General features: G+C 37.5%; 1 protein-coding gene across 1 annotated transcript; it reads left to right on the top strand.

Moving 5' to 3' along the window:
• The first annotated feature begins 1,292 nt into the window (after positions 1 to 1,292).
• Positions 1,293 to 18,061, top strand: ADH6 (alcohol dehydrogenase 6 (class V)). The gene is made up of 9 exons (XM_023190941.1): positions 1,293 to 1,397; positions 3,981 to 4,082; positions 6,510 to 6,651; positions 9,744 to 9,831; positions 9,957 to 10,173; positions 11,316 to 11,576; positions 12,657 to 12,789; positions 15,639 to 15,777; positions 16,463 to 18,061. The coding sequence occupies exons 1-9, from the start codon at positions 1,380 to 1,382 to the stop codon at positions 16,485 to 16,487; spliced, it is 1,125 nt and encodes a 374-aa protein (XP_023046709.1). The 5' UTR covers positions 1,293 to 1,379; the 3' UTR covers positions 16,488 to 18,061.
• The last annotated feature ends 361 nt before the right edge of the window (positions 18,062 to 18,422 follow it).

The raw sequence follows: 18,422 nt of genomic DNA, 5'->3' as shown, positions 1-18,422 counted from the left end.
CAGAATTAACATAGGTTGGGAATGGTGGCACATGCCTGTAATTCCAGCACTTTGGGAGGCCAAGTTGGGTGGATCACTTGAGGCCAGGGGCTCCAGACCAGTCTGGGCAACATAGTGAGACCCCACCTCTACAAAAAATACAACAATTAGCTGGGTTTAGTGACACCCACCTGTAGTTCCAGCTACTCAGGAGGCTGAGGTGCGAGGATCAGTTGAACCTGGGAAGTTGAGGCTGCAGTGAGCTATGATCGCACCACTGCACTCCAGCCTAGATGACAAAGCAAGAACGTGTCTCTAAAAAAAAAAAAATGAAAAAGAAATAACAGTTCTACACAATCTCCTCCATAAAATAGATGAGGTGAAAATACTTCCAAGTTCATTTTATAAAATTACTGTGACACCAAAACCAAAGATGGTGCCAAAAAAAGAAGAAAACTAACATTAATAACTCTTATGATTATAGACACAAAAATCTTTAACAGAATGTTAGCAAAGTGAATCCAATGATTGACATGTAAAAAAGAATTATACACCAAGTGTGATTTTTTTTTCCAGGTATGCAAGGCTGGTTCAACATTTGAAAAATAATGTAATCTACCATATCAACATGCTAAAAATGAACAATAATATGATTGTATCATTTTACACAGAACAAGCATTTACTTATTCTCTCTTGTCTTCTAGCTAAGCCATTCCCCTGGTGTTGCCTTTCATTGGAAATGTACTTTATCTCCTTTCTTTATCAAGATCCTTGGGCCTTGGCTCAAGACCTAGGTCCACACACAGAGATTTTCTTGGGGCCAAATCCAAGTTGGTAGGCCCTGTATGCAAATTAGTTTCACTTCCTCTGAGTAACCAGTTCTGCACACCAAAGAGTGAGGAGCTCTTGATAAACTACTAGAGAAAATCTGATACCATCCTTATCTCTCAACAAGGGGTCTACATTCAGAAACTCAGAAGAATTACTCAAGTTTAGAGACAAATATGACCATTTCTGTATTTTGAAAACAACAGAAAAGAAATAATTTTATACACTCTGTTAGAAACTTTAAGTTTGGACATTTAAAAGTCCAAATTTAAAACTCGAAAGAGTGTATACTAAGAGGGGACCTGTTTGATTAAGGGGAAAAAAGATAGTTTGCAATTTCACCTTTTGTGCTCTTTCACTGAGCTGAGCTTATTTCAGATTACACTTAGGAACCTCCCTCAAGAAGCAGGAGAGTCTGTATTTCCTGTTTAATAATCACCTGACTGCATAGAAAGCTCAGGACCCAGCCTTCTGATCTACCAGTCACCTGTGTACCTTTGTACTTTCTACAGTGAAAGTTGTGACAGGATCTCCCTTTCTCAATAAATTTGTCTGTGGGGAGAAAATCAGCATGAGTACTACAGGCCGAGTAGGTGAAGTCTTATTCTTCATGTTGTGTCATATCTTTGTCAGTTTGTATGCTCATCTCTTTACCAACATCTAATTACCCAAAGCTAGTCTTTGGACTCCTAAAGGTGAGAAGCTGTCATAATCAAAGTATCTCTCCTCCTCCTCCTCTCCCTTTTTCTTAATTCACTTTATCTGCTTTGACTTCCCTCAGTTCTCTCATCTCTTCAATAAGTAATGTCCAAGCCCTTTATCAGAATTTCCAGAGTCAAAGATATATTCCCTTCTCCAAGGATCTCACAGAGAGGCAATAATTATAAAAGAGCAATTATAAAGCAATATACAACAATAGTAAAAGAGAAAGAGGATGGGAGCCTCAAGGAAAAGCTCCTAACCCAGTTTGGTTTCCCGGAGGTGATACCGAAGGGGAAATCACTGGAGAAATATGAATTCACCAGGTAGAGAAGAAGTGTGTGCAGGCAGATAAAACAACATGAGGAGTAATACAGAGACTGAGAAAATATCCCATGTGAGAAATTTCAGAATATGTCTGGGGGCTGAAAGGTAAAGCCTGAAGCACAAAGTGACGGGAAATAAGGTTGGAGAGACTGACAGAGAGAGAATCCTGATGTCAGTGGATCCAGTTAAGCAAAGGGTAACAACATCATTTTTAGATAGGCGATTGGTGTGACTAGGATTATATTTCAAATGGCAATGGTATAAAGGGTGATTTCGAAGGTGGTAAAACCAAGACAGAGATAAAGCAGGAAGCTTTTTCAGTAGTAGCAGGAGTGGAGAAAAGGTGACATATCCCAGAAAAATTTAGACTGTGAAGACTGAGGGAGAGAAAAATTGAGGCTACTTCCCAGGTTTCTATCTTGAGTGAGTAAACACATTGCATGGCTGCTAGTTGAAATAGAGTAGCAGAGGGAGGAATACATTGAGTGTTTTGTCTACTAGAGCATGGAGGAAGGTGGAAATGGGAAAAAAAAATAATGACACGTTCATGTTTTAACATGTTGAGTTTTAAATACCTCCAGGAACTTCAAACAGCAAATGAATACATTAGCCTAGGGAGAAATATGCCCCATAAATATAGATTACTCACATAAAGGTACTGGTTGAATCTGCAAAATAGATAAGACCACACAGAAAGAGAATTTATAGTGACAACAGTGGTGGCCTGAAATCAGAACCTTTAAGAACTACCTTGCCACCAACAAATTCTCCAACCTCAGTCTGCCAATAGACACCATTTGATGATTGCCTCCATTCCTTGCTCCATAACTCACCCTTCCACTCCAAAACTGATTTTTCCCATGCTTAGGATCACAAATAACTCCCACACTATAATGCCATTCCTACCCTGAAACAGCCACCAGGCCACTTTATTCATAGTAATACAAAAAGTATGACATCTGCAATCCCACTACTGGATACCTACCCACAGGAAAATAATATATTAAAGGTATACCTGAACTTGCCTGTTTATTGCAGCACTATTCACAATAGCAAAGATACAGAATCAACCTAATTATCCATCAACGGGTGAATGGGTAAACAACATGTGTTACACATACATAATGGAGTACCATTCAGCCATAAAAAAGAATGAGATCCTGTCATTTGCAGCAACAGGGATAGAACTGAAGATCATTATCTTAAGTGAAATAAGCCAGGCACAAAAAGACAAATATCGCATGTTCTTACTTAAATGTGAGATCTAAAAAGTTTGAACACATGGAAGTAGAGAGTGGAAAAATAGGTAACAGAGACTCGGAAGGGTGAGTGGAGAGGATGATAAGAAGTGGGTTAAAAGGTACAAACATACAATAAGATAGAAGGAATAAATTCAATGTTTGATACCAGAGTAAGATGACTATACTCAACAAAAATGTATTATACTCAGGTAATGGACACCCTGAACACCCTGACTTGGTCACTACACATTATATACATGTAACAAAATTTTTCATGTATCCCACAAATAGGCACAATTTTTTTTTTTTTTTTTTTTTTTTTTTTTTGAGATGAAATCTCACTCTGTTGCCAGGCTGGAGTGCAGTGGCATGATCTCGGCTCACTGCAACCTCTGCCTCCCAGGTTCAAGTGATTCTCCTGCCTCAGCCTCCTGAGTAGCTAGGATTACAGGCACACGCCACCACGCCCGACTAATTTTTATATTTTTAGCAGAGACAGGGTTTCACCATGTTGGTCAGGCTGGCCTCAAATTCCCGACCTCGTGATCCACCCTCCTCGGCCTCCCAAAGTGCTGGGATTACAGGCATGAGCCACGGCGCCCGGCCAATAGGCACAATTTTTTTAATTAGAATCTTTAAAAGTATGACATCTATCCTCTTGGTCATGTTACATTTTGTAAATATAGTTGGTATTTGCAAAACTAATACCAACTGAGGCTGATAGTACAAGAAAACTTAAATTGGGGTCAGAAAGACTAACTTCAGCATATATTTATTATTTTTGTTTTCTTGAGTGCAGAAAATTGGACTAATCCAATTTAGTGATTCTATATCACTAATATAGCAATCTTCCAACTCCCAAACTTAAGGAGTTTCTCTTTCTGCCCTCACATTCTATTTCCCAGGTTATAAGATGCAAAGCAGCCATACTCTGGAAGCCTGGTGCACCATTTTCTATTGAGGAGGTAGAAGTGGCCCCACCAAAGGCAAAGGAAGTTTGCATAAAGGTAAAAGGAACAAACAAAAAAAGTCACACCAAAAGTCAGAGCTTCTTACTGTATTCTTCTCAGGATATTCAACTCAGAAAAAAAATAAAACTGCCTATCTTTGCATTTCTTTTTCATAAACATTTCCATCAATTTTTAAATCCAGCCAGATAAAAGGTTAGGGAGGTAAAGCATAGGCTAACTGCCCAAAGGATAAAACTCAGCCTTTATTTACAGCTATTGTACTAGCTATTAATTTAAAAACTTTCTACCCTCAAACCCTATTTTAATCTGTACTTGCAAATTTTTATGGCATTCTTCATAATATTTATCTTGAAATATTTTGAATAAAAAATTGATTACAAACAAATCATATCTGAGTCTGGAAACTCAAGTTAGAGCTGGAAGGGACTTAGGGAAACCCAATATTTTACAGATGTGAAGCCTGAAGCCAGCTGCGGTTTAGTGACTGGTCACACAGCTAGTAGAATAAAAACATAGACTAATTTTTCTCGGCTGAGCGTGATAGCTCATCCCTGTAATCCCAGCACTTCGGGAGGCAAAGGCGGGAAGATTGCTTGAGTGCAGGAGATGAGAACAGTTTTTCTCAACCTTGGTTACCTATTTGGAATCAGCTGGAAGCTTTGAAAAATGCTGATAACCAAGTCCCATCCCCAGAAATTCTGAAATTGTGATTAATTAGTCTGGGGTGCAGCCTGGACATGCAAATTTTTTAAATCACTTCCAGATGGTTCTAATAGGCCTCCTCCAAACTAGAAAATAGTTTACCTGACTTGCAGTTCAGAGTCCTTTGTTATTATTTTAATTATAATAATAAAGAAGAAGTACTGTTTAACGATAGATTACAAAGAGACAGTCATTTTCTAAGTCATCTCATCTGCACAGTTCGTGCCTTCTTTTCAGAGCGCCTTCTCCACCCTACATCCCCCATGGAGTAAGCAGTGGGCTATTGGGTTGTCTGCATCCTCTCCCCACACACAGGGTCACAACTCATGCAACCAGGTTTAGACCCTCACTCAAAGACATTCAACCATTATCAGACAAGCTACACATCTGAAGCTCTCACCAGTGAATTTGAACCAAGATATGGGCACTATAGCAGAGTAAGTGATGGCCGGCAATGGTGAGGTTCGGCAGACTCATCACTGGTAACTGTTTTTAACCATGATCAGCAAAATAAATGGAGAAAGCCGATCTGCAGAGAATAATAGGTGAATGCAACTATGCCCATATTCAATCAAGTAAAGAGATACAGAGAAGGACTATTTGGTAAATGTCTAGGTCTATGAGGTCTGACAGCACTTTCTACAGTTGGGTCGCAGGTAATTCAGGCAATTTTATGATATTGTTCCAATAATCCTCCTTTTACATGCACAAATTTCATTATATTTCATTTCTTGACTAAGGAGTGTGTGTGTGTGAGTGTGTGGCTGTGTGTATGCAAACTTCATATTTATTTTAGAAATGAAGAAACTGAGACTCAGAAAGAAAAATTTACCCCCAAGTTCACACAGCTGAGAAGGGGGAGAGCTAGTTTTTCATCCCTGAACTCTTAACCACTGTTCTGGAGTGCTTTCATTTTAAACTGTCTGGCTAACTTACAATAAAGTGGGATTATGACTTGTACAAATAACAAAACTATAAAGCTCACTTGTAAAATAAATTAAGGTTTTAATTATATTATAATAGGAAACATTAGTCCTTTGCCTCCTGTGTTCCAATGTCTTTATTTTATTCTATTTTATTTTATTTTATTTCATTACATTTTATTTTATTTTAGAGACAGGGTCTCACTCTGTCACCCAGACTGGAGTGCAGTGGTACAAAATCATAGCTCACTGGAGCCTCGAACTACTGGGCTCAAGTGATCTTCCCACTTCAGCCTCCCAAGCAGCTTGGACTACAGGTGCATGCCACCATGCCTGGCTAATTTATTTATTTATTGTAGAGATGGGGGTCTCACTATTTTGCCCAGGCTAGTCTCAAACTCCTGCCCTCGAGTGATTCTCCTCCCTCAGCCTCCCAAGATGCTGGGATTTTAAGCATAAGCCACTGCATTCAGCTCAATTCCTTTATTGTTATAATTGGTCTTTCTCCTCCACACTTCCACCTACAAGCTCAGTGAAGCCAATTGAGACCTCAGACATCAAGTCACACTGTAATTTTACAGCTTCTCTTCTGACCCCATTCTACCCACCCTCCCCAGTAAATTTCAGTCATAATCTTGATTCTGAAATCAGCTAATGAAAAACATTTCATTGCTTTAACAAATTATTATTGACCCTTCCCTGGAATTAAAACTGATAAGAAATGAATGCAGTGTATAAATGGAGAATATCAAACTAGTAAAAAGCCTTACAATCAACAACTCTAAAACACCATTATCTGGAACAGCGGGAACTGCAGTACTCTTTGCCTTCCATACAGGTTGTGGCCACCGGACTGTGTGGTACAGAGATGAAAATGTTGGGGAGTAAACACTTGGACCTCTTGTATCCCACCATCTTGGGTCATGAAGGGGCTGGAATCGTTGAGAGTATTGGAGAAGGAGTAAGCACAGCGAAACCAGGTAGGAATTAGCACCTGGTAATAGAAAAAAGCAACAACTTGGAACCAACATCAAGAAAATGATAAGCACCCCTTAAGTATGTCAGGATCAAGTGAAATAAAAGGTGAAATGTTGCCAACTTCTTAGAAAAGGAGGGATAATTACTTGTAAGTTACATAAAATACTAAATATATTGTATTCTTTGCATTTACACTTTGAAAATAAGAAGAAAACAAGAAGTAGAATGCACTGAAACTGGACTTGAAAGTACAAATGAGACAAACATTTATGAAAAAAAGATTGAATAATTTAAATAATTATTGAATAATTATTTAAATGAGGCATTATGATAAATAATCAAACACATTAGTAGAACCAAATAAAGCAGCAGTCCAGAATTGGATCCAAATAAACGTAAGAAGTTAATGCAGCATGAGGTTTGTCTTTCAAACTCAAGAGTGGAAACAGATTATTCAACAAATTGTGTTGAAACAACTAGATAGTTATCTGGACTAAAAAAGTAAATTGGGTTGCCATCTCATTCTTTATATAAAAAAATTATACATGAATCTAAAAATTAAATGTGAAAAGGAAAACCATAGAAGTACTACAAAATAACATGGGAGAACACTGTATTATCTAGGAGGAGAGAAGAAAATTTTAATCAATACAAAAAAATGCCCAGAAGATATAAAATAGATATTTATATAAATAAATTTGACAATGTAAAAATTACATAGATTCTGCATGTTTAAAAAAACCCCAGAAGTCAAAACCCAGTAGGTCAATGGACCAATTTTCTTAACATAGAAATAATTTCTTTAAAAGCAATTGTTAAAAGCTGAGTAGAAAAATGGGCAAACAAAATACATATCTAGTTTAAAGAAATGTACATATATACATATGTGCACGTGTGTATATATATATAGAAATGCTCTTAAACACATTAAAATATGCCCAACCTCAGACATATTAAAAATAAATAACATTTTAAAAGGCTGGGGGGTGGGAAAAATGGAGAGATGTGGTCAAATGGTATACAATTTCTGCTAGATAGGAAAAATAAGTTTTTTGAGATCTATTGAACAGCATGGTGATTACAGTTAATAATAATGAATTATACTATATTTCAAAATTGCTAAGAGTATACATTTCAAATGTTATCACCACAAAATATAAATCTTCAAGTGTTTAACATACTAATTAGCTTGATTTAATCATCCCATATTATATACACATAATATCACATTGTACTCCATAAATATATAATTTGTCAATGTACAGTAAAATTTTTAAATGCAATGAAGAAACACTTTTTACCTAGCAGATCGGCAAAGGTTAAGAAGTTTGATAATATGTAGAGTTGACAAGAATATAGGCAGACAGCTCCCTCATATCCTATTGTTTGGAACGTAGATTTGCTAGATTTGTAGATTTGTTCAACTCTAAATGTGGCAATATGTAATATCATTTAAATGTAGATATTCTTGGACACAACAGTTTCAGTTCTAGAAACGTATTTCATAGATATATGTTCATATATTCATTTTCTATTGCTGCTGGAAAAAATCACCACAAATATAACATTTTAAAGCAACACAAATTTATTATCTTAGTTTCTATGGGTCAGAAATCTGAGTGGGCTTGGCTGGGTTTTCTGCTCACGTTTCAAGGTCAAAATCATAGTAGCCAAGTGGGTCCTTATCTGGAGCCTCGGGAGAAAAATCGACTTCCAAGTTCATTCAAGTAGTTTTCAGAATCCAATTCCTTGAGGCTGTAGGACTGAGGTCCTTATTTCCTCACCAGTGGTTGGCTCCGTGAAATTGCTCACATTTCTTCTTCTGTGGCACCTTCCAGTCTTGAAGTAGCCATGGCCCACTAAATCCTTCCACGGGTGTTAAGTCACTTTTACTTCCTCTTCTGCTTCCTCTGCTCTTCTTTCAATGGCTCATGTGATTACCCTGGGTCTACCTGGATAATTTAGTATAATCTCCCTATCTTAATGTCAACTGATTAGTAACCTTAGTTACATCTAGAGAGTACCCCTTGCCACGTAGCATAACATACTCACAGGCATGATACCACAACATAGTCACAGTTTCTAGGGATTTGTGCAGGAACTCTGTCTACAACAAGATACTCGTTGCATTATTGGTTTTAGTGTTGGGGTGTAGGGAAACAAAGAACAACCTAAATATCTATCAGTGTTCATGGCACTGATTAATGATGGAGCACTACATGTACTAAAATAGAAAGCTCCATGATAGAGTGTTAAGTAAAAAAGCTAGGCCCAAACCAGGGTAGACAGTATGCTTACCTTTGCATTTTTCAGCTCTGAAAAATATCATCGTTACTGGTCAGAGTACCTGTCTCTAAGATGGGGAACTGGGGAATAGAGTGATAATTTTTACTTTTGTGCAGTTTAAATTTTTACCGTATGTATGTGTTACTTTTTAAAAAATAAAAATAAATAAAATAGAAGAAACTAAATCTTAATAAGGTTTTTAACTAAAAGTATAAAACAAATTTATCTGGTTTATAGTGTTAGACCATGGGGGCAGCCAGTAAAATACATCACAGGCAAGTTCTTCTAATCACGTCCTGATACTTTGACCACTACTAGAGAAGTCTGCCTACCTTTGATCTCTAAGGTCAAGAAGAAAGGGTTGATGTCAAATACAGAGAACAGCATAGAAGCAATTTTTTCTCCCTAATCCAGAACTTATTCTGTGAGTATGTGGTATCCATACTATTTTAAATTCAATCCCTGAGAAAGGAAATTAGTGTTGAAAATGTAAGAAGAGATAAGACTTGACTGAATGGATATATGACAAAAAACTATTTGATACTCCAAGAGGAACTCACGAAGGAGGCAAATCTGGAGCCAGTTCCTCAAGATTCAGCCACTGAGCCCAGGGCTGGGCCCAGATGCTGAAGACATTCTCTCTTTTTGTAAGTATTTGATTTTCTTTGTGGTATCAAGAACAACTGAATGTGGAAATAATTCTCAGCTGTCATTTCTTCTTGGGTGCCTTGCTCTCAAAATCCTGAAAGACAGCTATCTCTTTCCTTAAAAAATGATATGTTAATAAGACATGATTTTGCTCTCTTAGGTGACAAAGTTATCACACTCTTTCTGCCACAGTGTGGAGAATGTACCTCTTGCCTGAATTCTGAGGGCAATTTTTGTATACAAGTCAAGTAAGTTTTTACTAATATTTTCTTTTTGAAAACTTCATTCAATTTCATTGGAGAAGATCTAAGCTTTCTAACTCAAAATAAACTTGGTGTGTGTGTATGTGTATTTTTTTTTTTTTCTATAAAAGACAGTCAAAACCCCAACTGATGTCTGATGGTACCAGCAGATTTACCTGCAAGGGAAAATCAATATATCACTTTGGTAATACCAGCACCTTCTCTGAATACACAGTGATAAAGGAAATCTCAGTTGCCAAGATTGATGCAGTTGCTCCTCTGGATAAAGTATGCCTAATTAGCTGTGGCTTTTCCACTGGGTTTGGTGCTGCAATCAATATTGCCAAGGTGAGGGGCATTTGTACCCATTTGGAATGGAATTATTGGGATATGGAGTTGAAAGGCCTCATGCATCTTGCTCATGTCTTATCATACCAAAGGAAAAATCCCAAGCCTGACTCCAAACATCCTTGAGTTCTCTGCTATCTACCTAGTCTTCCCACACCCTCTTCAACATTTTTCCCATTCCCTCTCGGTCAGTAGTAAATGACAGATTAAGTCTGGATGCCATTCACAAGTGGAAATATCAGGAATTCCTGGAAATTAAATCTAACGTAGTTACAACATGACTGTGGCCTTTCATATTCCAATTTATCCTTTCTTTCCTTAAACAAATATTTTTGGAGCCATTCACTGTCCCAGGTGCGAGAATTCAGCAGCTAACAAAACTCATGAAGTTAATATTATATTGCATGATATATTAGGTAGTGATAAATGCTAATAAAAAGAAAAGGAGAGCAAGGAACCAAGTGATGAAGGAGGTGTTACTATGTTAGACAGATTGACCAGGGGATCCCATTCTGGCTGAATGGGCTGCTATTGAACTCTTATTTCTAAAACATCACTGAAACCTTCCCAGCTCCCTTCTTAAGGATGCTGTTGAATTTTGTCCATCAGTCCCAATACTATACAGAGAGAAAGAATGGGAAAAAAATTTAAATTAGTCCTAGGTAGGACAGTACTCAATTTAAAAAAAAAAAAAAAAGCCTTTGCCTTCACAAGGCATTGACCCTATAAGTAATGAAAATTTTATAGATACCAAAAGAAAGAGAGAGAGGGAGAGAGAGAAAAAAAAATGGTTGTAGGAAGATAGAGATAATTTTAAAGAACTCAAAAAAATCGAATTAAATACACTGTCAAATAAGTCTTAAGATTCAGTGAAAATTCATTTAAACTACTACTCAGACTAATTCCTAGGACTTTAAACTCTACTTTCAGGTAGTTTTTTGTTCCTGTGACAAGAGTATTCCATATCTAGAAATATTTTGAAAAATTCAAACTTTCTAGTTATAATACATTATGTATGTAAACATCGTTTGCTTATGATTCATTAAAAAATACATGCATATAGACTTAGCCTTCCCAAATGAGTAAAGATGTATGTTTTCTTTGCTTTTTGTTTTCTGGGTTTTCTGCCTATATGTGTCTAGGTGACTCTAGGTTCTACCTGTGCTGTGTTTGGCCTGGGAGGAGTCGGCTTGTCTGTTGTCATGGGTTGTAAAGCGGCAGGAGCAGCCAGGATCATTGGAGTGGACGTCAACAAGGAGCAATTTAAGAAGGCACAGGAATTGGGTGCCACTGAGTGCCTCAACCCTCTGGACTTAAAGAAACCCATTCAAGAAGTTTTATTTGATATGACAGATTCTGGTATGGACTTCTGCTTTGAGGCCATTGGAAATCTGGACACTCTGGTATGTAATCCTCTAGAGTGAAAATTACCAATACTTTCACCAGTCATCATTTTAGATTATAGTTGGATGAGCTTTCTTAAATTCCCTCCACTTTGCTCTATTTAATTTTCTTTGTGTTCCATGACATCTTAGCTGGTACCCTCTGTCTGCTCCTACAAATTTGTTCACTATCCCAGATACTAAATCTAGAACTTTCATATAATTTCAAAGCCAGAAGTTTTAAGCAAGATAAGGTTAAAATTTGATTAATGACCTTACGAATCAATGTGCTTTTCACTTTCAGTAGTCTTTCATGTCAGATCTAAGTTTCCAAGAAAAATATTTACTAGTCATGATTAAACGGGTTCATTTCAAAACTGAAGGTGAAAAAAGTGGTGGTTTTTCTGGCTAAACATGGTTTACATAAGAGAATAGAAACTGAGGGGAAGTTACTTCAAAATCTGAGGCTTGTTTTCTTTGGAGATTTGGAGAAATAGTGTATTATTGGGTCGTATGGCTCTGTCTTCTAGTCAGCTGTATAGAAACTCAACAACTGCCTCTTCCAACTTGGGCTCTTTCCCCAGCATAAAAAATCTTTTCATGACTCACCATACATAAATTCCTTTATTGTAAGAAGATATAGCAAAACCTTTCTCACACTCTTACTCTGAGAAATAGCCTTTGAACATAACGAATGTAACGGTATCTGTTTCTCACTTTGCTAGCATCTTATTGTATAAATATCTGTCTTCTTAGCTGTCTAAAAGAAAAATGTCAATTCTTACCAGCCACCTGCATCAGTAATAGTTTTTATAAAAATTATTTTTATTATTATCACTACTGTGGATGTTTTTACTATTTTCATTTTTGTTATTTCCATTTATTGAGTCCTAAAATGCCAGGTACTATACTAGGCAACATACAAGGTCTTATATGTGTTTCATAGCATCCTTACAAGATAAATGTTATTTCAAATGAGAATAGGGAGAATCAGAAAAGAAAGTCATAGACCATTCAGGAGTTAAGCTGAAATTAAGACGCAGGTTCAATCCTCACATACATCTTTTAACCCCTGTACTGTATTGCATCACTTTATAACAGGCAGCTGCCCTCACCTCCTGCAATGAGAGCTATGGGGTCTGTGTGGTTGTTGGGGTGTTGCCTGCCGGTGGTCAACTCAACATCAGTGGCCAGTTATTCTCAGGACGTTCTTTGAAGGGTTCTGTTTTTGGAGGTATGGATGAAGCAGGAAAGGGTGGAAATGCCTGAGGAGGTGAAGGTGGGAAATAGAAAAATACATCATAAACGCTTAAGAAAGGACATAAAACAACAGTTTTATATTACAATTTTTTTCAATATATGAATACCCAATATAAAGGGATGGATAGTGGGTGTATCTAGTTCCTCTTGGAAAGCTTTTACTCATGCAAAGACGGAGAAGAGGTTTTTTAATTGATTGGTTAAGAATCCAGTGTCCAAAGTTTAAAGCAAAAGCAAACTCTAAATTGAAAAGAAGGCAATATTGTAATCTATAACTATACTTCAGCAAAATTATACACCTGCCAGCTGGGATTCTTTGGAGGATATACTTAGCCATTAGTTGTCATTGTTCAACTCATGTAAAATCTTATCCCAAACAAATGAGTTGTCATGCTACCAACTCAAATATATTAAACACAATGGATTCATGATTTAAAAGAAATACTATTGATAAAAAAATAAGAATGATTTTACCCCGAGGAAAAATATCTTAATAGAACCCTTTGATTTTCTGGTTTTTTTTTTTTTTTTTTTTTTTTTTTACCTGTCCTGGAACATTTTTACAGACTTTAGAAGAGTATTTTATTGAAAAAGTAGAAGACAAACTAAGTTAAATCTGCTTAAGATTCTGGGCTCTTAAGCAAGAAATCTGAAATTTATGAAGAAATGTATTTATCCAGAAACTCTAGGCAATCTGAATGCCTGGGCAAAAAGAGATGAGAATTAGAGGAGTACCTGAATTATTTGCACAAGGGAGCTATCTGTAGTCCCCAAGTAAGCTATGGCAGCATGTTATTACGAATATTAGAAGCCTTGCCTAACTCATTTATAATGAGCAGATACATGGCAGGACCAGCAAGAAAAAAATAACAATAATCCAGTTATATATATATAATCTATTAAATAGAGGAAATGCAATTTCAGTTACAGCCATAACCCAGAAATTGGCATTCCCCACATGAATACAAGCTTGCTTACCTACTTTTTTTTTTTTTTTTGAGATGGAGTCTCGCTCTGTTGCCCAGGTTGGAGTGCAGTGGCCGGATCTCAGCTCACTGCAAGCTCCGCCTTCCGGGTTTACGCCATTCTCCTGCCTCAGCCTCCCGAGTAGCTGGGACTACAGGTGCCTGCCACCTCGCCCAGCTAGTTTTTTGTATTTTTTTAGTAGAGACGGGGTTTCACCGTATTAGCCAGGATGGTCTCGATCTCCAGACCTCGTGATCCGCCCGTCTCGGCCTCCCAAAGTGCTGGGATTACAGGCTTGAGCCACTGCGCCCGGCCTGCTTACCTACTTTTTACCCTTCGAGTTTCATGTCATTTTTAAAAAATCTTCCCATGGCTTATTTAATCTTCTCATAACTGTAATTTTAGTTCCTCTATTTAAGATCATTGAATACACCTACTGCCATTTCTCTCTATTGTATTTATAGATGATAATGTTAATTCAAAATACACATACTCAGCTAAGTCTTGTAAAAATAAGATCACCAATATTCTTAAAGCCCTCAGTGAATAAACCTGATTCACTGGCCACTCTAGCACTCATATAGTGATCATTAATGTAAATTACTTTATTCCACAAATAGTATAGTCCTCTGGTTCAATGATTTTCAATCAACAATAGCATTTAATGGGTGTTGGGCAGTCCTGCTAAACCTCCTACCATGTGCAAAATAAAGAATGTTCCCCACCCAAAATGCCAGGAGTGTCCTTGTTGAGAAACACTGCCTAGTCCCGTCTGTGATCCCAGAATTTTCCTTCCTGTCATTTGGTTGAAATAATAAGAAAGCGGTGGGTTGATATAGATGTAAAAATGCTTTATCAGATCACCAATCAAAATACAAAAACAAATAGATATATACACTGGCCCTTCATGTCATGACGTAGAGCAGTAATTAGAATTCTTGGTTACATATAACAGAAACCAACTTAAATTAAAAATAAATCTATTGGAAGAGTTTGTGATAGTTTGGAGAATAAGTTGGGGAGCCTAACCTAAGCTGGAACCAAGAAAAGCAAGTAACTGCCAAGATCCTATCACAGAATAATCTGCATAGAACACTGAGCAGATTACGCCACATTACACTTTGCACAATTACACCACACCCACCCTTTCCAGCAATGAGCAGACTGCCAAATTCTGTGTGGTGACTCACTGAGCATGGCACTTAGCAGAGTTCTAAATTTAATGCATTTCTTGAAAATCATGGGAATAGAGAAAATACAATGCTAAACTTATCTTACCTTAGCTAACTCCATCTTTGCTTGTGTAATTCTTACTTCCAGAAAGCACATTTTATTCTTATATTGCTTTGTACACATTCTTTTCCCAAGAGCTTTCATTGGGACCACTGCCACAGTGAGAGTTCTTCTTTTCCTTTAAGCTATTTGATTCTTTTATGAAGCGGCAGATCAAAACATACACATGAGGGCATGCACACACACACAAAAATGTCCTACATTTAACATTTGAATTGCTTCTTTTCATGATTCCCAAGACCTTGGCCTTTGTTATACATTAGATATGGATTCACTGCTCTCCATAGATTGCAACATGACACCAGGAACACCTCATGGCAAGGTTCACAGTCTATCTGCTTTGAATTAATTATCCTCTGTAGTAGCATAAGTCTCCTTTAGGAACCCAACCCTCTACATAAGGTGTGTGGTTGGGGTAGGCATTCTCCTGATGACTGAGGCAAGTAAATGGAACAGTCTTAGATTTTCTCAGTCAAAACCAGCATCTTCAGCAGTTACTTTAAATGGCCTTTCCTTCATAATGAAGCCTCATGTATAAAATTCATCATTAATCTGTATTTCCAGGCTGGAAGAGCAGAGAGCACATCCCAAAACTGGTTGCTGATTATATGGCAGAGAAGTTGAATCTAGATCCACTAATTACTCATACTCTGAGTCTTGATAAAATCAATGAAGCAGTTGAATTAATGAAAACTGGAAAATGGTAAACTGCCCACATAAATTTTATGTCTGTGTGTTTGAGACCAAGAGAAAGGGTGTATGGGCTTGGGAGTAGAAGAAAGGTCGTCCCTGCTGCAGAAGCTATATACAGATAAATGAAGAGGCTTTCAGGAATTTGTAAAGCGTCTCCTTCCCCTCTGCATTTTGTTTTATTTGTAGCTAATAAAATACATAATCCTGACAGTATTTAAGTGTTCCCCTACCGTTACCTTTGCCATTAGCACTGTATTTCCAATATGGCTTTTTTTTTTCATGACACATTAATAGAAGTCAGCTTGTAAAACTGTATGTCAAGTTTAAAAACATAAGAATGTAGTTTACAAATAGGCCATTGTTGTATTTGTTGTTCTACTTTGGGGGAGGAGAGGAATTATTCATAGGATTCCAAATTCTGAATCCTATCTTGGGCCCAAAAATCAGAAACCAGCCATAACCCAGAAATTGGCATTCCCCACATGAGTGTAAGCTTTCTTACCTACTTTTTACCCTTCAAGTTTCATGTCATTTTTTAAAAAATCTTCCCATGGCTTATTTAATCTTCTCATTTTTCACCTAAACTAAAGAGAAAAAAAAATCTAGTTTACTAGTCTACAAAGTGAGAATTTGAAATCCAAAACACAAATGTTGCTCTAGAAATGTTCCAACCTTTTCTTTCTTCTTTTTTTCAGTATCCGCTGTATCCTGTTACTTTAAGTACAGTGTAATATATGCAAGACCTGAAGGATATTTCACCAACTCAGTGGCATTCGATGTAATTTTCATGATTTAGAAGAATTATTCACACAATCCTGTTTCTATATTCTGACTTCTGATTCACTCCTCAGTGGACCTATATCTGGCTTCTGATCTAACCATTTCATCAAAATTGTTCTTATGTAACCCAGTGTCACCCAGGATCAGCCTCCTTTTCAGAGCTAGATTAAGGTTGGCTTGAATCACCCAACTCCACATCCTTCAGACATAAAAGATCAACACAACATGCTCCCATTTTCATAGTTCCTCTACCTGTGGACCTTTATATTCTTGTACACTATGTCTCTCTCACAGGCCTAGACATGAAACTCTGCCATTTTACTCCAAAGAAACAAAACTCCACATTAATGAGTCTATTGAAGATTCAGGTTAACCTGAATCAAGTTAACCCAGTCTCAAATGCTCATTTATCCTATCTCTTTGGCAAAAATTTCTCCTCTCGTGGATTGCCAAAGGAAATTCAAATTATTCTTCAATTGCTCAGGATGATTTGACTATCAGCAGCTCATAGTACCCATCTTCATAGCTAAGCCACCTAGGGATCCAGCAGAAAAAAAAAGGGGTGAGGGGAGTCATCATTTACCAGGATCTACACTTCCTACAAAGCAGTTGTAATATTAAACAGCAAAACTGCTTTTTATTCCAATCTTCACATAAAACAGGAATAATTGTATACTTTCTTACTAATGTGTCCCATGGAGATTTTCCTCCAAGAAGTGGCTAAGGGGAAAATGAGCCCCAGTAATTCTTTGAGGCATCCAATCCTTCTACCCTGACCCTTTGACTTTCTGCCCCAGCCCTTCTTAGTTCTCCTAGAATTAGGACTAAGATTAAGTGCCCTCTTGGGATATGACTTCCTTCCTTTCCTCTCGATACAAAAAGCCTCTTGATACAAAAAGAATCCCCATACACACAACAAGAGTTCCCTTCCTAGTTGCAGGCTCTTCTACTCCAGCTGGACTCCCCTAGCTCTGGGCTCCAACTAGATCAGAGAGGGTCCTCTGCATGTCAGCAAACTTTGGCTGACCTTGGGAGACCAAAAAATGGAATATCATGTTTTGATCTAAACAAAATAGTTTCCTGATTTAACATTGGCCAGGAAGGTGGGCTGCACCCTCAGTCTCTCTCTGCCGTCATGGTTTTCACATGGTATCAAAGGACTCTCATGAGAGTCTGATTCTCATGAGTTGGGCATCCTGTGTTTCCCTTTAGGGGCCTGCTTCCTTCAAATAGAGGAGATGGGTGCTATGAAACCTAGTCACTCTGGACTTGGGATGGCTTTTCTCCATCTTCCCAAGTCTGAGCTGGAGCCTCCATGCCCAACTCTGCTCTGCTTTTCTATTTCCTGACAGCAGCTAAGGCATGCTCCTGTTCTGCCCCCAAATTAACCTTACTAACAACAGTGAGAACTCGGAGGAATCTTCAGGTCTTGGGAAATCCAAGTTTTCCCAGAAATGTTTTGCTGTAAACAGTGTCCACACTCTGCTCCAATAAAGCTCAGTTCCTTAAGCGACTTTGAATGTCTTGTTATGTTGTAGCTCATTGCAAAATTCACCTAATTTTATAACAAATGCAGGAACTTTTTTTTCTTCCTGTTAATATACAATAAACATATTATCAAGTACTGGAGACTATCTATATGACTGTATTACCATTCATTGTTGTTGCCAGTTTCAAGACCACATTTGAATCCTATCAGGCCCAGTAAACTCTGTGAATAGACTCTGTGAACTGTCTCTGAGTCCCACTGTTTTGTCCACATTAAATGTCTTGTTTCAAGCACAAAGCAAACTCTTTCTTTCCAATCCCTGTCACTGTACTTCCCTAGACAGTCACTACATGGGACAGTTTACAGACTTCAGCAATGTTTACCTA

The sequence above is a fragment of the Piliocolobus tephrosceles genome, chromosome 3 (genome assembly GCF_002776525.5).
Source record: "Piliocolobus tephrosceles isolate RC106 chromosome 3, ASM277652v3, whole genome shotgun sequence".
Classification (NCBI taxonomy): domain Eukaryota; kingdom Metazoa; phylum Chordata; class Mammalia; order Primates; family Cercopithecidae; genus Piliocolobus; species Piliocolobus tephrosceles.
This window is presented reverse-complemented; position numbering and strand designations above follow the sequence as displayed.

What these genes read in the sequence shown, in the direction of transcription:
- ADH6 (XM_023190941.1), top strand. An exon ending in TTGGAAATCTGGACACTCTG is followed by an intron (nt 11,577 to 12,656) that starts GTATGTAATCCT and finishes ACTTTATAACAG; the next exon opens with GCAGCTGCCCTCACCTCCTG. An exon ending in TTAATGAAAACTGGAAAATG is followed by an intron (nt 15,778 to 16,462) that starts GTAAACTGCCCA and finishes TCTTTTTTTCAG; the next exon opens with TATCCGCTGTATCCTGTTAC.